At 48.2% G+C, this 27,403-nt stretch overlaps 1 protein-coding gene across 1 annotated transcript in view; it reads left to right on the top strand.

The window, feature by feature from the left end:
• Positions 1–27,403, top strand: part of GRK6 (G protein-coupled receptor kinase 6) — a 352,507-nt gene that overhangs the window by 82,501 nt on the left and 242,603 nt on the right. The window contains exons 3-6 of the mRNA XM_085618338.1: positions 10,658–10,770; positions 18,722–18,799; positions 18,957–19,057; positions 26,685–26,777. Coding sequence (XP_085474464.1) covers positions 10,658–10,770; positions 18,722–18,799; positions 18,957–19,057; positions 26,685–26,777 — 385 coding nt within the window. The remainder of the gene's footprint in view (positions 1–10,657; positions 10,771–18,721; positions 18,800–18,956; positions 19,058–26,684; positions 26,778–27,403) is intronic.

Below are 27,403 nucleotides of genomic sequence, written 5' to 3'. Positions count from 1 at the left end.
GCGCATCTAATAAGCAAATGGGTAACATTTTTCCAAAAAACAGTATTAACAACCATTGAGCATACTTTACAAAAAACTTGCAAAAGAATAAAGAATGTAAAAGTGTTTGTCTGCTGTGATCGTCACACGGGCAGGGCAGAGAATCAAGATTTACATTATATCCAAGGGGAAAACAAAGCAGATATTTTACAGTGCCAGTCCTTAGTCGAAAGAAGTCGCCTCTCCTAATGGCAGGATGAGGTAACTAGGCAAACAATGGGTGACTTGCTCAATAGGTATAACATTTGTGACAGTTGATCTCTCAGATTCCCGCTCTAATCTTTCCGTACTTAAAAATGTGTACAGTGTTGTCCTAAGGGCTTTTTTATGAACGGTCTCTATTGTATTAGGATTTAGAAACAGACCGCCAAAATGAACGCTTTCTAGGCTCTTTTTAACCCCTGCAAGCCATGGAATATCCATCCCTTTATCACAGCTAAGGCAGTCGTCTATTAACTCTCTGGTCAACGACGCTGCTGGATTTTTCCATATGGCCAACCAGAACAAAGCAGGGCATGCCCTTATAAGGTCTTCAATATAACTTCATTTTAAATTGTTGTGGCAAACCTATTGGGAGGTGGAAATCGGTGCGCACAATATTTTCCGGCAGAATCTGTTTTCCTCTTGCTGAATGCTATTAGCAGTGCCCCAGACTTCGGCGACATAAGTGGCTGTAGGTATGCACTGAGATTTAAAAATCTTTGGAATCTCTAAAATTATCCTGGTTCTTTTTGGGCGAGGGAGACTGAGAATAGGGTTGGTGGCCTGTGAGAACTTGTTCTTAAAAAAACACCATTTGTTCAGTCCAGGTGCCGTTCGCAGCAAAGACCAACCATAAGTATGAAAAAATGCTAGTGCTTGTTAGTTTTTGGTTGCCCACAGATATAAAATTTAAAGAATGCTTTCTTGGCCTACATGACATTATAAAAGATTTCTTAAAATTGGTGGGAGTCCCATTAAAACCGCATCATCAGCATATAGTAACACTGGGAGTATTTTGCCTTTTACTCTAGGTACATCATTGGTGAGTTTAATCAATGATTTATGCAGATTATTGATGGAGATAATAAAGAGAAGGGAGGCTAGGACGCACCCTTGCCTGGCCCCTTTATTTATTTTTATGTAATTAGACACCTCACTGCCAACCCTGACCCGAACCTTCAGGTCGGTATGCAAATAGGCCAAAAAGTGCACCACTTTATCTAAACCATACGCTAAGAGAATGGACCATAACCGGGACCTATTAACAAAATCAAAAGCAGAGGTCCGGTCCATAAAAGCTAAATATATTGGTGATTGCTGTGCGATGGTATATTTTCCAATAATTAAGTTAAGGTTTAGGCATTGTTCATTTGTACCTACTTTGCTCCTAAATCCCAGTTGGCACGACTCTAAAATATTGTTTTTCCTCAGCCCAGTTTAAAATTTTATTATATAAAACTCTACCTAAAAGTTTGAGGGTGTCATCTATTAGGGAAATCTGTCTGTAACAACTAGGTTGCGAGTGATCGCCTTTTAAAAAAATTGGAACAATAATACTTGTCAACCATGAACTTGGTAACCCAGCGTTGGTTAAATTGTTAAAAACATTTAGCAGGAGAAGCCCAAAAATCAGGTTTATGTTTGATGAGGTCAATCAGTAGCCCATCCGGGCCCGGGGCTTTGTTACAGAGACTCTGATGGATGGCCTCCTCAACCTCAGTTAATGATTTAGGGATCCTAGTTGGGATACTATTCTTGAAATTATCCAAATCTTTTGCGGAGGCTAGATAGATCGAGGAAAAATGCCTTTCCCAAGTTGCACTTGTTTTATTGCAGCTTATCTGGGTTAATGGCTGTCCCATTGATAGCAAATCTTTGGCAGTGGCCCGGAAAATATTCCCGTTTTTTAAGCTAGCAGCATTAACAAGTGCATACCAAAGCTCTGTTAGTAATTCTTCCTTCCTTTTTGTGATCGTTAACTTATATTTCTGCCTTAATGTTTTGATGAATGAGTTACACCTTGGACTGTGTGACAGGGCCTTACGGAACTGTGTATTGGCCTCTGAGCATTCGTGATTAATCCATCTGGGTCCACGTTGTACTGTGGGGATAGGTTTTGATAATTGGGCTTTGATGGCCTCGCAGAGTTCAATGAAGGCATTAATTGCCTCGGGATGTGGGTCATGTGCCGACAAACTGCAATGAATAAGATTCAAATTATCCCTGGCCATCATGCAGAACAGATCAGTATTATTTATACCCCGCCAGACCTGTCTCAAGTTGTCAGTGGAAGGTGCTAAGTTCCTGGCACCGCATTCTATGTTATGCGTTGACCTAGGGGATAATCTCAATACTGTTTGGATCGGATTGTGATCCCCATAAGTTGTGACAATTACTTCAGCTTTCAATGAGGAGTCCTCTAGGGCAGGGGAAATAAAAACATAATCGATCGTGGAAACACAACCCCTCCCTCTAAATATCGGCTCCGGGGAATTATTCATTACAGCCGCAATTTCCATGACATTGATTAAATTATGATTGTTCAGATGTTCTACCAATTCCTTGCCACTAGGACACATCTGTCCCGTACTACATGGCATTTTACTGGGCCTAATATGTGGTAATTTAGCATTAAAATCTCCGCCCAGACAAATTTCTGCTGTCCTAAGGAAAACTTTTGGACATTGAACAGAGGCAATAAATTCAAATGGGCTTATACATTTCTCATTTGGTGCTGAATGGAAATCATTAATAAAGAAATTAATTGGATAAAAAGAGACCCCTCTGTTATACAATAAGGCATGAAAATTAGCACTATTGGTACCTATGGCCTTAACGCTACCACCTGAGGCGATATTTACCCAGATCGATAGGCCTCCAGAGTGTCGGCCGAACTTTGGAATATAGGCTAAAATAACGTTCAAACCCGTCAATGTATAGATTTGGGTAGCCCAAGTCTCCTGGAACATAAGAATGTCCTACTTTTTTACAAGTTTTATCCAGTCAGGTTGGTGCAGCTTGGACTGAAGGCCAGCCATGTTCCAGCTCAAGATGCTCAAATCTGGACTGGTCAACTCCTTTTTTTGGTGTATGAGTCATTGGTCTCAACTACTGAAGGGAGAATTATGGGCCCAACAGAGAAATCGAGGGATTCCAGGGGTGACGGTAGTCAATCCTGGGTGTCCAACTCAGACCGGGCCAAAAACCTATTGTGTGTAATAGGAGGAGAGTTAATTTGCAGAGGGCCTGAGTTTCGGTTTATAAAAATAGCCCAGCGGCAGTGAGCATATGTTATTGTTAATTGTACTGAGCTCACGTGCTCTCAATAGGGATCTCACCATGGATGGTCTGCGGAAGTTTATCGCAATGCAGTCTCCTTCAATATTCTTTGGAGATGCACCAACCCACCAACTCTGCATGCCATAATAATCTCAATCGCGTCTGATGGGTGAAACCTCCTGATCTTTGATAACCAATCCACGCATTTATTGCGCAGTTGGTCCCAGGACTCATTCTGATCTTTCTTTAGAGTCTGTACACCAGCCAGCACCAACACGTAGGGGTAGGCGGCTGGGGGTAGGCCCAGAACATCTAGACTTTGCCTCTCAATATTGCTATGAGGGATGCCTGACGCATCACAACCTAGTTTGCTGTGTGTTCATTTCGGATCTACTCCATCAGATCTGTTAGTTCGACCTAATATGGAATTGGAATGCGTGATAGTGACCAACTCATCAGGATGTACTAAAGTGTTCCTATCAGAAGAACTGTTTGATATTAAATTTGCCTTGGATTGAAAATATTCCCTTACTGGTCGGCAACTAATACACGCATTGCTTGGCAAAATGCCAGCGGGAGGTGAAGTAGCAGTATCTGGAACAGTGGTGGTGATAGTGGAAATCGAAAATTGAATGTCATTTGGTGGGATGCCTGATGTAACAATAGGCCCTCCCCCCCATAACAGTGGCAATTAGTGCATTGGAACAAGCTTTGTGTCCAAGAACTCGTTAATTTGTTCGGTTACCGTCCCAGAGATAATGTTGGCACTAACGTCCCCAAAGTTCCCAAGGTCCGGTGCCACCTCAGTCTGGGTGCAAATGGTACGGCTTGAGTTCTCTTTTGGCGCTGTCACAGGGATACCAGAAATGCCGGGGGTACTAATACTTGGAGATGGCTGTATCCAAGCAGACAGACAGGTTCGCAGGGCACCGTTTCGGGGCGGTTGTTTCCTTTTGGAGCAGATAGGATTCCCGCTCTTACTTTTTTGTTTAACTGCCGGGATTCCCACTGACGGTGATGCGAAAATATCTGTGTCTGGTTGTAAATTGACTATATCACACCCGCTTATGCTCCCATTTGCGAGTGGGGTTTCATGCCTGCTAATGCCGTCAGACTGTTGTGTGGGCAGTACAATGGCAAGACCCGGTTCATGTATGTGGTTTATTGGTGTGCAGGTGGTAAGACGGTGCACTTTCCCATTGTGGTGGCTCAGGAGCTAGTCTTTAAGAGTTATGATTGTTAAAATTTCCTCAAGGGTTTCTGTGATAGTTGTAGACCCTCACCTCATGTTGCTCACTGGGGGCCACAATGAACTTGAAAGGGGGGTGGCCCTGCCCTGCCGCCTCCTGCCATTGACTGGTGCAGACGGGGCCGCCTGTGGCCCGGGCTTCGCTCGTGGGCGGCCTGTGAACGCCCGCGCGCTCTGCGGGAGCTGACGAGGATTTTTGAACGCACCTCCTGGCGTTACGGGTGACGGCTGGCCGCAAGGGAGGCTGGCTGCTGCAGTCCTGGAGTCCTAGCCCCCGGGTCCCAGCACGGAGTGAAGCAACAGAACAACGGGCGTCCCGCGCTGCGGGAGCCCACAAGGATTTCTGAACGCCCCTCCTGGCGCTGCGGGTGACGTTGGCTGGCCGCAAGGGAGGCTGACTGCTGCAGTCCTGGAGTCCCAGTCCCCCAGCACGAAGCGAAGCAACAGAACAATGGGCGTCCCGCGCTGTGGGAGCCCACAAGGATTTTTGAACGGGCGTCCCCGATTGGTGTCTTGTACTGGAGGCGACAGTTCTGCATGTTTGGCCTCAACCTACATGAATTTTCACTCTTGGACAATCTCGTTATTGTCAACGTGCCTTTCAGGCATGGATGTGCTTTAAAAAAAAATCCCACAAGCCTAAACATGGCAATGAGTTGAGGTGGGCCTAGCCTTACTGTCTTGTCCTAGAAAGATTGTAGTATTACTTTTCGTATTGTCTTCTCCCTAGCGCTCAGAATTGCTTTGATTATTCAGTCTAGTGTCCTGTCCTGGAACAATGTTGAAGATCTCTTTCAATGTTCTACTGCATGGCGTCCCGGAGAAGCAAAAGGGTTATGTCCTAAAAGAGTAGTAATATTGCAATTTAGTATGACGAGCTGTCCAGGACCGGTGATGAAACTTGTTGCTAGTCTAGTACATATGTGACCTATAGAGGTCCATGCCAGATTTTCAGAATAAGCACATACAATACATTTCCATTCAATATACATACATGGAAATAAATGATATTGTGGCTATTTCGCATATTTAGCAATGACAAGGCCCTACTAGACCTACTTTGGACACACATTGTGTATTATGAGATGTGTCCTGGATGCATGATATTGAATTTAACGTGATCTCCTGAAAGAGCAGTCGTATTTAGTTTATTTTGATGTGATGTCCTGGAACATTGTAGAAGTTTCCTGTCAGTGTGGCCTGATGTGTTGTGGATAAGCAGGAATGGCAAGTGTTGTGGATAAGCAGGAATGGCAAGTATAGTGATGTTAGGACAGAGTGGTAATGTACTCCATAAATTGCCTTGCCATGAATGGCTGCTAAATCTGTGATTAATGTGATGCCTTTGACCAGGGCAGCTGTTACCTTTTTAGGGCTCGCCTGAGCCAGCGCTTTAGCGCTGCTCTGGCGAGAGTTTTAGTAAGCCGGGTTTTGGAAGTGCAAAATAGTGGCTTTTCAGGCCTCCAGCTACAGTGCATGTGTGCCGGGCACGCGCACCATTTGTCAGCCTGCGTGATCACTTTCGCGACCGCTTTGATGTTCTCAGTGAGCCGCGCGGCCACTGAGAACATCAAAGCGGCAGCGAAAGTGCACACCATTTGCCAGCCTGCATGCCTCTCTCCGCCTTAGTGCGCGCAACGTGCCCTACCGCCTCCCTTATCCCTCTTCAAAATTTCCCTAACCATTGAAAATAATTGAGGTTTTCAGCAGCTGCACAGCTATACCACCCGATTGCAAGTTGGAAAACATTGCCTACACTACCGTCCAGCCATGGCACAAAAAGTTTCAAAATGTAACTAATAGGAACTAAGAGGAATATCTTTAATCTCTAAGCTTTGTTGACAGTGAGGTAAACAGGACTCACTGCTCTCAGTGGGGAAATGTATAACTGTATGCAACACCTTCATGTCGCTTTAAAAACAGCCTCTTCCTTACAATTTGAAAAAAATGTGTGTCTATCTCAAGCTGCGACTGCCAGCCTCGAATCCATAGGAACAGTATTGTGGTTGTTTTAATGCCAAGGGCCTTAATTGAGGTATTTGCTTGTAATACAGCCACTCCCACGGTCACATTGTTTTGGATTTTGTGGCATAAGCACAGGATTGGGAGTAAGTCCCTAAAAAACATGCCCAGAGACTTCCATGACGGGTCAACTCTCACGTGAAACGAAAGGTGGCTCGGAATACTGTCAACAGGGGCGGCACACGTACAGGCAGACACATGCACAGGCACGCACAGGCACACATACATACAGACAGACAGGCACATACATACACACACACACACACACAGAGGCACAGACACACAGGCACGCACAGACAGACACATGCACAGACACACACGCGCACAGGCACAGACCCACACAGACAGACCGACACACACAGACACATAAACACAGGCACACACACACACACATAAACACAGACACACACACACACACACACACACACACACACACACACACACAGACAGACAGACAGACAGACAGGCACACATAGACAGACAGACAGACAGACAGGCACACATAGACAGACAGACAGACAGGCACACATAGACAGACAGACAGACAGACAGGCACACATAGACAGACAGACAGACAGACAGGCACACATAGACAGACAGACAGACAGACAGACAGGCACACATAGACAGACAGACAGACAGACAGACAGACAGGCACACATAGACAGACAGACAGACAGACGCACACATAGACAGACGCACACATAGACAGACAGACAGACAGACGCACACATAGACAGACGCACACATAGACAGACAGACAGACATAGACAGACGCACACATAGACAGACGCACACATAGACAGACGCACACATAGACAGACGCACACATAGACAGACGCACACATAGACAGACGCACACATAGACAGACGCACACATAGACAGACGCACACATAGACAGACGCACACATAGACAGACGCACACATAGACAGACGCACACATAGACAGACGCACACATAGACAGACGCACACACAGGCACACACGCGCACACAGGCACACACGCGCACACAGGCACGGACGCGCACACAGGCGCGGACGCGCACACAGGCGCGGACGCGCGCGCACACAGGCGCGGACGCGCGCGCACACAGGCGCGGACGCGCGCGCACCCAGGCGCGGACGCGCGCGCACCCAGGCGCAGACGCGCGCGCACACAGGCGCAGACGCGCGCGCACACAGGCGCAGGCGCGCGCGCACACAGGCGCAGGCGCGCGCACACACACAGGCGCAGGCGCGCGCACACACACAGGCGCAGGCGCGCGCACACACACAGGCGCAGGCGCGCGCACACACAGGCGCAGGCGCGCACACACAGGCACAGACACGCACAGACGCTGGCACAGACACGCACAGGCGCACACACGCACAGGCGCACACACGCACAGGCGCACACACGCACAGGCGCACACACGCACAGGCGCACAGGCGCACACGCACAGGCGCACACGCACAGGCGCACACGCACAGGCGCACACGTACAGGCGCACACGTACAGGCGCACACGTACAGGCGCACAGGCAGACACGCACAGGCAGACACGCACAGGCAGACACGCACAGGCAGACACGCACAGGCAGACACGCACAGGCAGACACGCACAGGCAGACACGCACAGGCAGACACGCACAGGCAGACACGCACAGGCAGACACGCACAGGCAGACACGCACAGGCAGACACGCACAGGCACAGAAACATGCAGGCAGACACGTACAGGCAGACACGTACAGGCACAGAAACATGCAGGCACAGACACACACACACACGTATTTGAGTATTGGCTTTGGCTACACCCATCTACTTTTGCATGTAGCTGACATTCCCTGCCCATGACTGTCCCTGCAATAGTATCTACTCCAGCAAGCGTCCACAGATCCATGGGTGTGCATTTTTCCATACTGGATTGATTGCTTTTGTCTGTGATTCTGCTCGGACCTGTATCTGCCCTTGCCTATGAGTGTTTCTGTATGGTGTTGGGCCTATCTCTGTTTCTGACTTCAGATGCATGTCTGTCCCTGCATGTGATGTTGTTCATGGTGCCTGTAAATGCACGTACCTGTACTAGTGCTTGTGCTCTGCGGATCACTTGACTTGTGGTTTTCTGTATGGGAATGTGAATATATATGTATATATCTTCCTTCCTTCCTTCCTGCGCTTGTGTGTGTCTTTTAAAAAAAAAAAAAAAAAAAAATAGTAATTGTTTCTGCATGTGCCTACACAGTTTTGCCCTAAGATCAGTGGTCGAAGTGGAGAAAAAAATATAGGGGAACTGTGGGCGGAGAATCAGAGGGCGGGAATAACCAGAGGATTGGATCAGTGGGCGGAGTTAGTTATTTGTTTGGCATTTCACTGACCGGTTACAGTTTATTATGCTATGTAATTCAAACAATGGATACACATGATTATTTAACAATTAATATGAGTTATTGACATTAAAAAAAAATTCACAAAGTGGGATATGTTTCTAATCACAGAATGTACCAAATATGCTTAAAAGTGGAAGCACAGGCCATTTGTTTCCGAGCCATGGATTTTCTGACGTCGGCAATATACACAGAGGCAATCAATTTTATGTGTGTAAATCAATGTATAGGAAATGTTACATAAGACAAAGGACTACAAGGTGTAGGAGTCACATTACAGCCATATTAGTAGGCAGTATAGTTTAATAGTGATTGATCTGGAGAAACACAAACTTAGAATTTAAAACTTAATACCATGATTGGAGGTTCACTTTAATATTCATTATTGATTTTCTATCCAAATGAACACTTTTTGCAACATAACGATAATCAAAGGCTTAGGGGAAAAGAACCATAAAGCTCTGGTTTATACCTTGCAGTTTGTATGCAGCTCTAAGATGAGCTATTAGCTCACTGTTCTTTGTTAGGATTTTAACTTATAAACTGCAAGTAGCAAAAGGATCTTACTGACAAAAAGCAGTAACCCACTGACCTATTTACAATATGTGCACTTTGTGATGGGCATGGTACATGTTCTTAGCAGCAGGCACATTAACCCTCTGCGCTATCTTTCCATGAGTAAAAACTTCCACTAGACAAAACTCCGATCTCGCTCTAGGAAGACGTTTATTCACCGGAGTTATCATGACATTTTTATTACTGCTGAAAATTGCTGTAGGCCAGGAAGGAGACGGCAAGTGCTTTTAAAACCATAATATAAAACGCCCCCACTCAAAGTCAGCACCCGTTGCGGTCACACCGGTCGCACCGCCCTAGAGCCAGCTCTTCTTGGGGGTCCTGTGACCTCAGTGACAGTCACTGTTGCTCTAGGGTCTGCTACTTCATAGGCCTGCCCGCAAGACTGGAGGTGAACTTCAGTATGGATTGTGGTGGGCAAGCCTTCAAGGTGAACCCACACTTGCCACTGCTAGGGTCCACCTGCTAGGGCTAAGACACCAGGGCTTCTCTGGTTTTGCAGGGCTTTCTAAGGTCTACCTTGGGAATGTGCTCCCTCAGGAGAGTGGTCTGGGGGACTGTTCATGAAGTCTGAACCTGGTTCCCTAGGTCTAAATTCGGCAGCTCTGCCCCCAGTGCTACATCCGCTCCCTCACTGAACACCATACTGCCCCACTGAGAGAAATTCACACTGCCTTCAACTACAATCCAATTTGACCTGCTATAAACAACTAGATGCCACTCAATTCAAATTACGCACTAGGCAAGAGCAATATGCTCTCTAAAGGAACAAGCATTGGCATAGCCAATAGGTCTCGCTTTTGGGACCTTATAAGTATTTAGTTATGCAGCACAATATCATTGGTGCAACAACATCAACTGTTGCATGGCTGAATACATATAAGGTCCCAAAGGCGAGACCTATTGGCTATGCCAATGCTTGTTTATAGTGAGGTGTTTGGATGGGTCATAATGCTATCTTAATTACTATCTGACAGTAGAACAGCAAATTATGTTTTGTATGGTATTTTTTTGTGTGTGAAGGGGTGGGGGCGGGTTGCAATTTGTGGGGGCGGGTTGCAGTTTGGGGGGGGGGGGGCATGTTCTAGAGCCTTTGCACAAGTTTGTCACAGAGCACTGATTGCGTTTGTTTTGTCTTTGTGCAGAGCGAGATTACGTCAGCCTCTGTGAGAAGCAGCCGATTGGAAGGGCGTTGTTCCGGCAGTTCTGTGAGGCCCAGCCTGGGCTCTTCCGTTGTGTACGGTTTTTGGATGCTGTGGTAAGAAACAGTTCTTCCTCTGCCTCCGTGGATGAGTACTTTGACCAGGAGGGTGCAGTTCCTCCTGGTACTCAACACTATGTTGGTTATGTTTTGTTTTACAGCTCTTTTGCAGAAATAACCCACACCACACGCTTATGTTTGTGAGAAATCACATTTTCTGTTTGTTGGAAATGATCATCTTCTGCGTGATATGCCCGAGAGTTTTGCATTGAATATTTTTTTGTTGGCCGTAGAACTCTGTGCATTTTACTCCTGTTAACATGCGGTAAAGTGCAGTGCTACCCCACCCCCCTTAGAACATGCTGAAAGAGTCATACCCCTAATTGGCATATTTAACTTTCCTAGAAGTTCATAGTATATGGTACTTAAGTGTACCCAGTGCCTGTAGGTTAAATGTCACAAGTTGGACTGCATCGTCCATTGTGCCATCCTCTACAGTGACCGTGCAAACATGCCTGCAGGCCTTGCTGCAGGTTTCAACTGCAATTCAACCTGTCCCCATAAACCCTATTGACATGCCCAAAACTTATTTTTAAATATCAATACGTCGCTCATAAGTAGGCATGTTTGCCTGTAATACAGGGTGCATGGTATTCAAAAGTAGATGAAAACGTTTGATGTTGAGCATGTCCTTACAGTGAAAAGGCCCTAAAAGCTATTTTCACTGCAGCATAATTAGCTGTTCCATAGGAAAGCACTGCGGTGCAACATTACATTCTTTTTTTTTTTTTTTTTTTTTTTTTTTTTGAAACCGTTTATTACACAATGAAGAAGTTACAGGCATGGGCCTACAACCATCCGGCCGGCCGCTAGAGTAGCAAAAGGCATACAACATACATACAGTGAGAGTCTCTTGGCGGAGCAGATTGGCAAATCAGGTGATATCAATAGCGTAGGCCGCATAACACCTAGCCCACAATACGGTTTCCTTTTGTCAAACAAAACAACACAAAAGAAAAAAAAAAAAAAAAAAAAAAACACACCCGCAAGGCAACCCGCGATCCAAGTGACAGTACGTGCTCCGTAAATGGGGGGTCATAACCAGCAGCAGAACTCTGAGGAGGGGAATGGGAGTATAGCAGGGACTGGGGAGCCACGTGCCCACGGCTGAGGGAGGGGGTCGGCTAAGGAGATGGGGCTGGCGAGGCTGCCGGTAGCAGTGGCGGCTCACAAATACCCCCACGGTAAGCGTTCCAGGGGCCCCAGATTTTCACCCACGCCCCAGGCTTACCCCTCGCCACATACACTACTTTTTCACGAAACATACACCAATCCATATGTTCTTTCCAGGCCAACACCGCCGGGGGCCTCTGGGATCCCCACAATTGGGCAATGTCACGCTTCGCTATCATGTATCCCAGAGTCACCCACCGCGTCTGCGGGACCGAATAATCATTTGGTTCCCACACATTCAGCAAGCATCTCCTCGCTTCAGGCAGCAGTGCGACACGCGTAACCACACGCAAAACCTCATGCACACCACGCCAGAATCGCTCCACTTTCGGGCACTCCCACAGTATATGCATGAAAGTTGCCAAAGCACCACAGCCGCGCTTACACAATCCGTCAGCAGCAAAGCCCATACGTAGAAGCCTCGGCCCCGTGACGTAAACCCGGTGAAGGATCTTAAGCTGGACGAAGCGAAGGCGAGCCGGGATGGCCACCTCCTTCGGAGAGGCCACCGCGGAGATCCAGTCCTCGTCGTCCAGCTCCAGCCCATCGGCAACCCAGGCCTCGCGGAGGCCAGTCAGCAGGCACGATCTGTCATTGATCAGTTTTTTATATATAAGGGAGATCGTGCTGTCTGGTACATGGCCATCCAGCACTCTGTCCTCTAGGGGGGAAGACTCCGGAATGGACGCAACATCCGGGAAGACGGAGGCCAGCGCATGGCGGACTTGTAAGTATCGAAAGTACTCACTGCCTTGCAGCTGAAACTCCGTCTGCAGTGTCTCAAAAGTCTTGAAACCCCCCCTCGTCCAGAGATCTCCCACCGTGCTGATTCCGATCGTGTCCCACTTCTCGAAGCCCTTCGATGTCCACAGGGAGCCCAACCTCTCAGACGCATACAGCGGTGATGCCCGGGTCAAACGGTCCTTCCACCCCATAGCTGCATTAGCCGCGTGCCATACACGCACCATGACACGCGTCGGTCCCGTCAGACGGGAGTCGGGCGTGCCAGAGTAGAGCGCTCGATTATAATCGCCACCGGGCAGGAGCATCTTGTCCATTTCAAATGCCGGGTTCAAGGCGGGCCCGTAAAGGCCATGATTGATTGCAGCTAGCTGGGAGGCCCAGTAATACCGTTTAATGTCCGGGAGGGCGACCCCCCCATCGTACCACGGGAGCGTCAATTTGGCCAGAGCAATACGCGGCCTCCCGTCCCAGAACAGGCGCCGCTGCAGGCCCTCCACCTCGCGGAAGTAGCGCGCTGGTACCAAGTCCATAGTGTTCTGGAGGGCGTACAGGAAGCGCGGCAAGGACATCATCTTAAACAAGGCCGCTCGGCCAAGTGGCGAGAGCGGAAGACGCCGCCAGCGGGCGACATCCTCTCGCAAGCGCTGGAGGGGGGGCAACAAGTTCCGCTCATAGCGGGCCTCCGGGTCTAGAGTGATATATATACCCAGGTACCGGAACCCCTGGGAGGCAATCTGGATCGGGCAGTCACGCGGTAGGGCCGGAGCCTCCCCGGAAAGCACATACAAGCAGGATTTCGCCCAGTTGATGACAAGGCCTGAGTTACGCCCGAAGGAGCGCAAAACATCAACTAGGACAACCAGCGATTTGCGCGGGGAGGCGAGATACAAAAGGATATCATCGGCGTAGAGGGACACGCGGTCCTCATACTCAGGGGTCCAGCGGAGACCACGGATAGAAGGGTGCCACCGTAGCCACTCCGCCAAGGGCTCCAAGGCCAGTGCAAACAGGAGCGGCGACAAGGGGCAACCCTGACGCGTGCCCCGCCCCAGCTCGAATGGGGCCGAGACTCGCCCATTCACCACCACCTGAGCCAATGGGCCCGAATACAACAATTTGACCCAGCTAATGAACCCCGGGCCAAATCCGAATTTCGCCAGCATCGCCCAGATGTATGGCCATTCAAGCGTGTCAAACGCCATGGTGGCGTCTAAGGATGCCAAGATGGCCGGCTCCCGCACAACCGGGACACGCGCGAGCACCCCGTGCAAGCGTCGCAGATTAAGAGCCGTGTTGCGATGGGGTATAAATCCAGATTGGTCTTGGTGGACCAGGTCGCCCACCACACCGACCAACCGGTTGGCCAACACCTTGGCGAGGATTTTGGGTTCCGCGTTCAAGAGCGAAATTGGCCTGTAGGATGTGACCCGCTCACGGGGTCTCCCCTCCTTGTGTATCACCACGATCGTGGCCAGACGCTGGTCCGGCGGGAGGGAACCCTGCGAGTGGGCCGCCAGGAACATCGCGCGCAAGTGGGGCGCTAGTACATCCGGGCGCAGCTTGTAAAGCTCGATGGGGAGACCATTAGGGCCCATGGCCTTGCCGGACGCGACCGAGCGAATAGCCAGGGCAATTTCGTCCGAGGTGGGAGGAGCGTCCAGCGAATCCCTGTCCTCCACCGAAAGGGAGGGCAGCGCTATGTCCCGAAGCAGGGAATGGGAATCTTCCTCCGAACAGGGGGAAACCGGGGAGTACACCTCGCGGAAGTAATCCGCGAAGCAGGAGACAATGGCTTCCGGCTCGGTGACACGCGCACCATCCATCCTCTCAATCAAAGGAACCACACGACTCGCTCTCTCCCTCTTATCCAACCACGCAATCAATTTACCCGCCTTATCGCCCACATCATACAATCGTCCCTGTTGCTCTCTACTGAGGCCCCTGGCCGCCTCCGTGACAGGGCCCTATAAGCCGCCTGCTTGAGGTGCAAAACATGCAACTTGGCATCCGTTGCCCCGCTCCCCAGGTCACCCTCCAGTTCCACAATCTCGGCCTCCACCCGGGTCACCTCCTCCCGCTCACGCCTCCGGGCATGGGAGATAAAGGAGAGGGCCTCCCCTCTGAGGACTACCTTAAAGGCCTCCCACAGGGAGATGGCCGAAGGGACAGACCCCACATTCTCGTCAAAATATCGCTGTAAGGATTTGATCAAGTCGGCACGAATAGTGGGGTCTCGCAAGTACCATGCATTGATTGGGGCCACCCTGCCCTCCCCCCTCGGGAAGACATCAAAATGTAACAGTAATGGGGAATGATCCGAAATACCCCGCGCCAGATGGCACACCTCTCCTACCCTCCCAGCGTGGGCCGCCGGGACCAGGATGTAGTCAAGTCGCGAGAGGCTACCATGGGCACCCGAGTGGAAAGTGTATTGCAGCTGCGTAGGGTGCTTTAGTCGCCAGCAATCCACCAGGCCCAGTGTGTCTAAAAGGCCGGACAGCCACGCCTGTGCCCGGGGGAGGTCCCTAGGGGGGTGACGATCCATAGACCCAGAAACTACCGCATTGAAGTCCCCCCCCAACCACCAGCAGGCCACCCGGGAGGTCCAGGAGGAGGCGCCCCAGGTCCGCAAATGTAGTAGCTTGTAACCCAGGCGGGACGTACACTGACATGAAAACAAACACTCTACCCTCCATTCTACCCACCAGGACAGTGTAGCGTCCCCTCTCGTCATGGCGCACCTCATCAATCTCCAGCGGGAGCGAGTTCTTGATCATGATACCCACCCCCCGCGACCCCGAAGTGAAGCCCGAGTGGGCCACCAAACGATAGCCTCGCCGATTCATGGCATGGAAGGAGTTACCTATAAGGTGTGTCTCCTGCAAGAAGACAACATCTGGCGATATACGCTTCAGGAACTGCAGGACCACACCACGCTTAATCCGATCCCCCAGGCCGTTAACATTCCAGGACAACACAGCCAAGTCCCTACCCCCCATCATACGTAGAAGCAATCAGTCGTCCCCCACAGAGCATTTCGAGAAAAGCAATACGGTAAAGGGTTTGCCTTGCGGTGCGAACAAACAACACACCCCCCCCGCCCCCCCATCCCAACAGAACTCCCCCCTCCCTGCACCCCTGCATGAGCCCAGTCAGCCCCCCCAAAGTGCAGTGTGCCTGTCGCCCCATAGAGAAAGACTAACTAGTACCCCAGAGGAGGAGGGAAGCCCCCAACAGACCCCGTACGACCTCCATAGGAGGGGAACATACACGATCGAGAAATGGTAAAGAAGTATTGTCCCGAGCAGGGTCTATTATTCACCCCTTAATTCTGATCCGGCAGGCCCTCTCCACCGCCCGCACCCCCCCCCACCCCCCCGGCCCCGATCATCAGGCAGAGTGTCCAACCAGTCCCCAGCCACCTCGGGTCGATCAAAGAAGTGTGTGCGACCTTCCACCTCCACCCTTAGCTTAGCTGGAAAGAGCATTGAGTACTTTAGGTTCAGGTCCCGCAGGCGACGTTTAACACCGAGAAAACTCAGTCTCTGCTTTTGGACCGCCGGAGTAAAGTCTGGGTAGAAACGCACATCCATGTTGTCAAGCTTGACCGGTCCCTGTTGCCTGGAGGTCTGCAGGATAGCGTCCCTGTCCCGGAAGTTAAAAACCCGGGCAATGAGAGGCCGCGGCGGGGCACCGGGCTTCGGCCTACCTCCAGGGACCCGGTGAGCACGCTCCACCGCAAAAAGCTTACTCAGGCCCCGGGGCTGTAGATGGGTAAGGATTAGATCTTCCACAAAAAGGTCGGCGGCCTCCGCCTCTCGTCCCTCCGGCACCCCCACAATACGAACATTATTCCTCCTGGCACGACCCTCGGAATCCTCCAGTCGCCGGTCCATCAGGGCGCTCGCCTGGCCAAGCCGGCGCACCTCCTTTTGGAGGGCCGCCACATCTGTCTCGAGGCCCGTTGTGGTGTGGGTCAGGGAATCGACCCGGTCGTTCGTCTTAGACAGGTCGGCCCTCACCAGGCTCACATCCACAAGGACCGAGTCTATTTTTTGCGCTAGGGTGTCGAAGCGCTGGTCCACCGAGGCCTTCATCTCCGCGATGGCGCCCATGACGTCCCGGAGGGTCAGGTCCACCGGCTGGGCAGGCGTCTCCGTCAGGCCCGCCGGGGACGTGCGCGATGTCTCCGGAGATCCCTTCTGGAGCGTGTAGCGGTCCATACTGTTGGATTGGTGCGCCGGGCCACGGCGGGTCGTCTTCACCTTCGCCCGGTCGCCATCTTGTTTGGTGGACATGCTTGCTCTCCCACCGTCGTGCCAATCTCCTCAAAAGGGCCGATAAACCCGTTTACGGGGTCCGGGGGGGGGGGGGAGGGCGGCCACCGCACCGCAGGACGATCCACAGCTGGCGGGTCAGCCGGGCACCTGGACAAGACCACACCACCGCACCCCGCCTCGCGACCCTACCTCGCTGGAGGCGAGGAGGGTGCAAAAGTGAAAGTGAAAGCGCGGGGTACGCGAGTCGCCCAGCCGTGCCCGCCGCTGTTGTTCACTTTGTCCCCGGATCGCCCCACTACTCCAATCCGGGGGGCCGGCGCGGGGAAGGCCGCAACCTTCGATCGGCGCTCCCGCCGGTGTTCGGGGTCCGATTCGAACACGGAAAACGGGTGGCGCCTCAGCTCGGGTTCACCGACACAGTCCCCTCAAAAAGGACAGGATATAGCCAGGATTAATTCAGGAGGTCGCGGAGGTCCTCGGGAGCCTCGCACCTACGCGGCCATCTTGGTTGCGCGCTAGGCTCCTCCTCCGCAACATTACATTCTAATGCTGTATCAATCTAGGGAATGGGAATAGCTAGAAAAACTATTTTTAATAGTTATTAAAAATCCAGTTTAATGGTGGTCTTTTTTTCCCCCTAGATATTATGAAAAAGTCTTGGAAAATGACTTTTGTCCTGCCTGTAGTGCACGGAACCTACATCTGCATTTTAGCCTCCAACGTCTCCCAGCCACTAACTAGCATTTGCATAGACTGAAGTGAGGTGTGAACTTGCTACCAAGAACAAACAATAAGCTAACCTGAATGGGCAGAGATGACTGAAATGAACCTGGAAGCATATGGGGGGGGTGCTGGGAGGATCCTTTTTGACATTAAGTGTCAAGTCCTGGTTGAATGTCACATTCTGCTTAACAGGTCTACGGAGGTTTTTGATATGATAATTTGGGCGCACTTCAAAAAGGCATCACTTGTCACAGTCAAATGTTAGCTGACACTTGGACAGGACCCTTTTTTCTTCCCAGCCAATCAGGCCTCAATCACAGTGGGCCTTTTTTAACATTAGTGTCATAGCCTGTTTGACAGGTCTGCTGGGTTTCGATGTGGCATTTGGGGTGCACTTCAAATACGCAACGGTTGTTTTGGCATCCTGCCTTCACCCTTTGAAGATTTTAACAATAGAAAAATGCTTGTTTCTCGCTCAAATGGGGGCAGGGGGGATGTTGTAATGACATATCAAGCAAAACTGGCATGCCTAGCCTTGGATTAACCATGCAACTTACTGATGGGCCAAAAGGCAAAAAAAAAGATCTGTAGTTGCTTGTGTTTCCATTGGAGGTTGACCAAGACTGATGTGACTATGGGTGGCCTCTGCCTTGAGTTTCATATCGGGCAAATAAACAATGGACTGGGAGGCAGCCCCTTATAATTACAAGTGGCTGAGATTAATTCAAGCAAACCACCCATTAACTTTTGGTTTCCAAAGAAGACTGTCATTATTGGTGCTAAAAGGGACAGTGGTCACAATTTCCCAGGTTGTTCAGATGAAAATGAGGGCAGAGAAGTATCTGGCAGAACCTATTTACAGTAGCATTGACATCCTGCTGACTTGCATAATGTTAATTCCTCATTTATAGTTGAGACATAACCCTCACCTTTTCCTTGTTAACAGCTGTTCCGCTTGTGTTGCATGTTCCCTCATAAAAATCATCTTAATGGTATATATGCTCCTTTTTCTCTTTGTTTCAATATAGGTAGAATATGAAGTGACCCCGAATGAGAAACGGAAGGAATGTGGGCAGATGTTGATAGACACCTTTCTGAAACCAACGGTATGAGCCCTGCAGTACGCTCTGGGGGGCTCTGAACCCCATGCTTCGCTGGGGGAGGTGGGAATCTACATTCTTAAGTGAGAAGCTTCTTGCTGCGTGTGGTGGAGGTGGGATGCAAAGACATTTCTTGGGGTAAATTTGCTGTTTTTACCTCCAGGGTGAAGAGTACATCCCTGAAGCTTCCAGTCAGCTGGTGGATGTGTGCTTCGAGAAATTAATGGAGGATCCCTGCAAGGAGCTCTTCACTGAGTGTGCCAGGTGAGTCTTTGGGCATCAGGAAGTATTTAAGAATTTCCTCCAGTCTTGGCAGGTTAATCCTGGGGCACACACAGAGTGAGACTTTGCAGTAGGCACAGTAAGTGATAGACCATCATAGATGAAGCAAAAAATTCTGCAGCTAATTGGGCACGCCTCAAAATCTTGATGGATGTTTCATCATAAACCAACAAGTCCTTTATATTTCGGTGAAATTTGAGTCGATCTTTGTGGTTGGATTATGCATGCATCAAGATACATGCCCAGACGGAGGTTCATATATAAGTATAAATCTCGTTTTGTTTTTGTCTTCCAGATACTGTTGTATCTATTTTACAATATTTGTAAAGCGCAACACTTATCGTCTTGGGGATGTCCCGGCGCTAGTAAAGTGCCTATTCTGACCATATACCGTAACAGCAAAGGAAAAACTGTTATACCTCAAAGTTCCAGGTTTTTAGCTTCTTTCTGAAAGAAAGATAGTTATCAGTAAGTCGGATGTCCAAGGGTAAAGAATTCCTTTGGACTGCAGCTAAATAGGAGAACGATTGGCCACCAGACTTAGCTCTTATTCATCATTTGGTCCTGGCTAGGGCTAAAATCCAGGATCTCCGGTCACGAGTAGGCTTGTAAAACTCCCCTCTTGCTTGTAAGACCTTAGGTCCAGTATTGTACAGGGTCATATGAGCATGAAATAAAAGTTTGAAACTTGCTCTTCGCATAGAAAGCCAATGAAGAGATGCCAAGCAAGCAGATGTAGAGCTAAATCTGTCCATATCAGTGGCAGTTGTTCACCCAGTTGCACCTGGCACAGCATGTCATTTCCTTAACTGATTGTTCTCGGGGGGGGGGGGGGGGGGGGTGTATAAAATATAATTATTTTTTTTTTAGTTCAGTCATTTGGTTGGGATATTTCAGAGGGTTTTTATTCACTAAAGGATCTTATTTAGATCAACGCATGGAGCTGTATCTGGCTAGAGGACGTTGGGATTTCTTTTTCTTTTTTTTTTTTTCTTCACTTTAAGGCCAATACCTTTTTAATATACTAACCTTCCACAAAATACATTTTTCATTTTATTCTATTCTTCATTACCTTTCTCTTCTGACAGCCCCTTTACGTTACAAAGGTAAAAAACACGCAGGGCTGTCATAGTAGAACTAAACACAGGTTGGCAGTTTTCAATGTACTCCTGATATAGTGTGTGAGATTATGGGTTTGGTAATCTTCCAAGACTACTTATTGGATTCTTCCTTAAAGTTAATCCTAAATGTCTTTGGCCTGACCCAAAAGGTGCCATGCCTGAAATATCCCATTTCGTTACTCGTCACACAGTATATTGTTGATTGGCTCAGACAAATACTGTGTGAATGGATACAGTAGTGGTCTGTTTTCTTGCTAAATTATTATTAGGGACTTGTAGAGTGCATCGCTGCCCAGAAAAGAATGCTGGGTTTCCTGGATGTCTCTTACTTTTAGAAAAAGTTTGTTGGTACTCACTTGTTGTAAACTGTCTTTACCAGTCATTATCACAGTCTCCTCTCTGCATAAATTGATCTTCTGTACCCTTCTCTAACTTTCCTTGTGTATATTGCAGTGTTGACCTTGGTGGTGGTCTTTTGGGTTTTCAGGTTCTAGGAGGAGGTATTCAACCATCCAGCCCGTTCTCCTGTAGTACATGCATTGAGCCATGTTGCTAGGACAGGGCATCTTCTGTACGGCTTTGGAGAGCATGCTACCCTGCCCTCTGTTGATCTCCTGGCAAGTCACTTCAAAGTACTGTAGGTTTTCTTGATCTCCAGCTCTGTGAACATGTCAATCACGCATGTCCACTGAGGGTCTTTCTGCATACATGGATAGAGGCCCTGGAGCTTGGCTCTGAGGTAGAGGGGCAATGTATAGTGCAAAGCGATACCAAAGGGGATGATGGAAGGAGCGCTTGAGCAAATCAAACACTCACCCCCAGTCAACTGATCTGGGTTTAATCCATCTTTCTTTAGCTCGCTCCACCACCCCAGTTCAGACATGGCCATATGCAAATCAGTCTGACCCTGTTCCTCATGGGAACAGTCCAGCCCGAACTGCCAAGCCATGTCTTCCCTGGACCGGAAACGAGCATCCTGGGACTGGTTTCCGGTTCATAACCCTCATGAGGGTTATCTTGAATCCAGTGGCAAAGTGAGCAAGGGACCCACGTCTGGGCATACCCTGCCAACTTAGGGCGAACAAAGCGATATCAAAGGGGATGATGGACGCTATCCTGGCTGAAGAGGGGTGAAACCCCGAAACCGGTCCTAGGATGCTTGTTTCCAGTCCAGGGAGGACCTGGCTTGGCAGTTCGGGCTGGACTGTTCCCATGAGGCACAGGGTCAAGACTGATTTGCATATGGCTGGGTTCAAACTGGATAGGCATGGTGAGCAAAAAAACGATGGATTTTGGCCCAGATCTCTGTACTGGGGTGAATGTATGACATTGTTCTGCATTCTGTCCATCAATTGTTTTTGCAATGTATAGTGCACCCACCTTTACAGAGTCACTACTGTCCTCCACCCAGGCTGTGGTAGACTAAGAGTAACATCAGCATTAATTTATACTCTGATACATCTTCCCCTGTACCCTTTAGGAGTGGTGCCTACCAACTCTCTCTTGCTAAAATCTGTGCAGTCTCCCTTGCCTGGGTTTAGTGTTGCCTCCACGGTATGTGGGATATGTGTATTGAGAGCCAGTGGGTTCACTGGGTGACAATGGTGAGCCATTGTGTTTTATGTAAGCCAAACTGGTATCTTTTCTGCTGAACATTCCAGCTCCCCTGTGCCCCTCCCTATTCTTAATAGAGGCATGGTGCGTTGGTGTAGGCACTAGCTCTTATCTGTATTTAGCTAAGACTCCCTCTGCTGGGAAGTGGTCGGACCTCCTGAAATCCCTCTCTAGGTATAGGACAGACCGATACCAAGAAACTGGGAGAAGCCTCCCCACATGGACTGATCATAGACTGAATATGCACAAAATATGCCCCAGGATTGAAGGGGGACGAGGATGCAAAAGTAACTGACCCTGATTGAAATAGCCTGTCAATTGGGGAATGAGAAGAGTCTGGCCTCACCTGCCAGTAGGTAGTCCAAGGCTGCTCTTCTTTTCTGACAAGACACCCACAGGGGTTAATCGAGGAAGTAGGTATCCAGGTGTAGAGTCCAGGGGTTTGATTACCATTCTCCTTTCAGACACTGGGATTGGGGTTCTTCCCTTCCCAAAATGTTTCCAGTTGCAAAATTTGAGCGGCATCATTCTTCCGAAAGCCTGTCTGACACGGTTTCACTCTGGGGATATGGCATCAGAACTAAGCTGTTCGGCATCTGTGTGCCATGACCAATAATGACTTGTTCTGCTTCAGTCTCCCATATAGGGGCTATTAGAGTAGCTGTGATCATTCGGGTGAATGAATGGTAGCTACTTGTAACTGGTCAGATTTTCCTGGGGTGTGCCCATGTGATGCATCCATTGCAGCAGCCAAAGGCATTTGTTATGGGACCTCTTCTGCCCAAACAAATCATCCTCATCTTTGCACTCACCCGTGATGTCATATGATGAAGGGTCATGGGGCAGTTCAGGTCTCAGTTAATTTTGCTACTCTGCCTTTACATATGCTTGATTTCATTTTACACATATATCCATAGTATCTCTCCGCATCGTTACTTTTATCCTTATTTACAGCGCAAGAATGTACCCATGTAGTTACAATATTTTGATGCACTATATGTCTGTTATTCTTTGTTGGTGCAAGAGTGAATTTACAAGGTGCAGCGCCCACGCATTAGTCTATGAGAAGATTGCAGTGAAATTCACAAGCTGCATAATCTTCACTGTCGACTGCATTGTTCTTACTTTTCTGGGTGCTACATTTAATAAGTTTAGAACACCTTCGAGGCATTTTACTTAATTCTTTTATCACTCAGGTTATTTTACGATGAGGTCAGAATCCCTGCAGAGAGAACCTAGTAGTTGATCCGTTGTAGAGTATGAGACCAGATGAGTTTTCAGCTCCTTCCAGAACTGTAGAGGGGAATTGGCCTTCTGGATTTGAAATGGAATGGTGTTCCAGATTCTGTGTATGTAGCAGGAAAAAGCACAGCGCCTAGTCTTTCATTTTTATTTTTTTGCAATTCCTCGGTTCCCTTATGGCTATGCTGCTGCTTCACGTTTGTGTTCTGCAATATAGCATGTGGTCTTGGTATTGATAGTATTTGTGAAACATACAGCCAGTTTTGAATGTCACATCTGACTGTGAGTGTAGGTTTCAGAGAGAGTCTGTTAAATGTCCAAATACCTCTGATCTACCTTTTAAAGTTTGTCACAAGGCAAAGTTTTTCTCGACTTGTCTAAGAGGGTCTAGTGTTTGAAGCATTGATAGTTTTCTTCTGATCATTGACCTCCTCCTTTTTGAGAAGAATGTATATACTATGTATACTTTGTATGCTAAATGTGACCTGAAGTGCAATCTGAGTCTGTAGAAGGACTTCAGTGTCAAGACACCTCGTTGTAGACTATGGGGAAAGAAAGGAATTTCCTGCATCAAATGTTACCAAGTGGCAAGTGCCATACCTCTGGATCATCCTTTTAACAGAGGCATATCTGGAGCGTCAGTAGTCTTTAATTTTTTCCTTTCTGAAGAATAGGGCACCTAAGTGCATCTCAGTCTTGCTATCGGCTGCAACTGTTGGTCTTGCATGGTGAATGAACCAACTTTTTATTCTGTTGAAAGGTCATTCCTGAGTGCCGCCCCTCTGGTTGGCTCACTTCTTTACTATTTACTAAGCAATCACAGTGACTCAAAAGTTGGTGTCTGTGATGGTGCATATGTTTTTATTTGAGCATTACAAGCTGCTATCCTTTAATTTTTGTTGTATTTAACCCTACAATTAATCTAAGAGTACAAACAAAGAACACTTTAAAATTTGTATATACTTGAATACACATATTTTTGCATTAAAACTAGGGAAGACTGACCTTTTTGCCTTCTTAGAAATGCACGTTTCCACATTGGGCCAAATGTGTACTGAATTATAATCACTCAAATGTAATTTTTCCCCCACAATGTTCTGTTTCTTGATTAATTTAAGGTCAGGAGTCGTAAAGCATCTTTTTCTTCTTTCTAGGCTTATGTTCTTAGTCCTATTCCTTGGAGTACTTTTTTAGGTCTCGCCTAGGCAGCGAGCATGCGCTGCTCTAGGAGATGACCTTTAGAAATTGGTCTGCTCTTTTCCACACACTCGTGAATGTGACGGCATCCACCTTGCGGGAGCGAGCAGCGGCGCGCGCAGGGGCCATCTCTTTTCTAATGAGCTTTCACTTTCGTGCTTGTTCGAGCAGCGGCGCGTGCAGGGACTTGGATCACTTTAAATACATAATAGGACTTATGGAAAGAAATGTTTTCGGAGACTTGTGTATTTCGGGAACTTTTAGTGGGATGGTAAACATTTTTATCTACACGTACATTTTCAACCTTTTGCATTATTGTCATCACCATAAATACCAAAGTTTGGTTAGACCGCAGTTTGGTCAACAAACACCGTTTCCTTTCTGACACAAGATAGCAGCTGGTCTTGTTGTTTAGAGCCCATAAACTATACTGAGGCTTTATGGTGCAGTCCGTCCTGACTTACTGTCTCGCACACTCGCCTGGTAACCCAGTTCTCAGCCTTTCTGTCCTCTCTGGTTTCACCCAGCAAGGAAGAGTTTTTTCTCTCTCGTAAGGTGCTTGATTTTGGAAAGTCTGTGATTTCAGTTCAAAGAACAGCGTTTCTTCGTATGTGTTTTTTTCCCCTATTGATGAGCTTGTTTTATCTTCTAAAATACCCATGTTGCTCTGTTTATGGTGCTTGCCTTCCTCTGGTGTCCAGTGTGTCTGTGTGAAGGCTTTGCTTACTCACTCCGTTTGTTCCTTGTTTGCCCAAGTCGAGCATTCGTAGGCTTCATTAGCTATTCTCTAGGATACGAACCGCTGTTCAGCCAGCTGTAACTGCTCGTCGTGCTGCGTCAGTGTTTGAGTTTCCCAGTGGGGTTACGTAAGATGTTAGCTGTTTTTTGCATCAGACTTAATGCCTTCCTCGTGTTTAGTACCTTTTCCCATTTGTCGTGATTGTATTTACTTTGCAGTTTGTTTTTTAGCTTTAAACTGATATGCCTCAAAGGTCGACTCATTCAGGGGAAGGGATGCGTTATTTCCAGGGCGGCTTTTCCATATCAGCAAGGGTCCTTGTTTTAAGCGCTTTTGACATCACAGGAGATAGCAAGGCACTATAAAACACCATTACAATACACTGTCCGTAAGAGTGCCCCCTAGCCTCACAGATAGTGTGTCCAGCTTCTGCCCCTCTGGCCTGGTCGGACCTGACCTTGTTTACCTCGGGTTGGTTCTCTCCGGGGCCTTAATCACTGGGAAGGGCGTTTGCCTTTTAAAGGCCCTTAGTGCACTTTGCTGAGGTGAAGATGTTTATCTGGGGTAATAAAACTCATTGAAAAGGTTGTTTAAGGAGCGGACAGCCCACTTGCCGCTCTGAAGGAAGTGGTTCCTAAAAAGATATCGTTGTACTGGCAAGGGTCGGTGCCTCATAGCTCCGGTGAGCCCCCCCAACCCCCCTTGCAGTTCTGGTTTACTCCTAGAGTTCATGACTTGGCCAGGAACACTACCTGAGCAACTCGCAGCAACATCTTTGAGGTTCGCGCCACAACAGTGTATCTACCAAGGAAGCATTGCTGGTCTAGCGCATCGAGGCGCTGTGGTGCAGGCCCTGTGAGGCCCTCCTGCCTGCGGGTCCTTTCTGTGACCCCATACTGCCTTTCGGCCATCTTGGCTTAGGTTCGCCACACAGGTTGCGTTGTTGGCCGGTCTCCTGCAGGTGTTCCTGTTCTCCAGGCTGGTAGCATGCGCTCCGGGCCTTATTTATTTGTTTATGCAGCTTGAAGATGAGAAAAGTCGTTGGTAAGGGTAATGATGGTACAAATAGGAGTCGGACTGAATGGGTGACTTATGCCAGACTGGGTTACAGAGATGTACATAGAGGCTGCTGTGTGTTGAGAGGACAGCCAAAAACCTATATTAGATTTTTTTACGATCACATATTTATAGTTTAGAGTACAAGAATGGAATTGGCTATGAAGCTGTTGCTAATGCCATATCCTTTCCGGTACTCCTAGCGGTGTTGGCTGAGTACAGCGCCCTCAGTCCTTCCAGAGCAGCAGGCCCATGCAGTGCGCAGTGTGGCCCGGTCCATGCCATGCTTACAGTTGACCCTAGCCGTTAGGCTACATCCTCTCCCCAATTCCACTGGGGTTGCCTCTGGTCATGGAATTTATGAATGCCAGTTCCTATGAATTTTAGGGACAGTGCTTCACTGTCTGAGTCTCATTATGCTAGCCGAGGTGAATAGTAAATGCAAGCTCACAAAGTTTTGAATGAGCTCTTAAGTGTGCCTAAGGAAAGGCTGTGGGGTGCTTCGTCTTTGGTCTTCATGGTAGGTATTAAACCCTCTTTAAGTACCATTGTTTTGGTTAGGATTACACTGTCCACTACATTCTCTCAGTCATTGACTCTCATAAGACAATCATGCAGTCTAACTTTTTTTCTCCTCTAGGTTGATACATGACTACCTGAGCGTTGCTCCTTTTGCAGATTACCTAGACAGCATCTACTTCAATCGATTCCTACAGTGGAAATGTCTGGAGCGGTAAGATTTTTCCAAAATGCTCACCAGTTTGGTAATTTTTCTGAGGCACTGACCGTGCGTAGGGAGTGGCGTATAGGTTTTCATAAATTTAGGTATATAGGTAGTAGGGGAGACGTAGGCTGTTCAATGGAGAGTGTTTGATCTCATCACATCGTATATGAGCTGAACTTGGACAATTTTTTTTAAATATAAACTTTCGTTTTGGAACTATGTTAAAGAATATATGCCTAGTTTGGGTAATGTTTTTTGTCTTTATAAATGAAAACCTGTTAAACTACTATAAAGTACATTTGACTGAAAATACACCGCAGAAATGTATAAAGGGAATAAATCATAATTAGGGCTCCCGGTTTTCCGTTTTTACGGATTTATACATATAAATACAGACGGAAAACTAGATTTCCTTTGTATTTATATTTAGAAACTGCAAAATAGTAGCAAATTTTACCGGGCTTCAGTGCAGAAGACATTGTACATCACGTGTGATGCCAGACACAGGGAATGCGCGCAATGCTGCGATGCCAGTCTTTAACAGAATCATCCCGGAGCGTGCTGTGAAGGAAAGTTTGAGGGTATTGGAGATGCAGGGTCTCTAAGAAGGGGTGAAAAAAAACAGAGCCTCGTTA

The sequence above is a fragment of the Triturus cristatus genome, chromosome 7 (assembly GCF_964204655.1).
Source record: "Triturus cristatus chromosome 7, aTriCri1.1, whole genome shotgun sequence".
NCBI lineage: Eukaryota > Metazoa > Chordata > Amphibia > Caudata > Salamandridae > Triturus > Triturus cristatus.
Note: the sequence above shows the minus strand (reverse complement) of the source record. Positions and strands in the feature narration are given on the sequence as shown.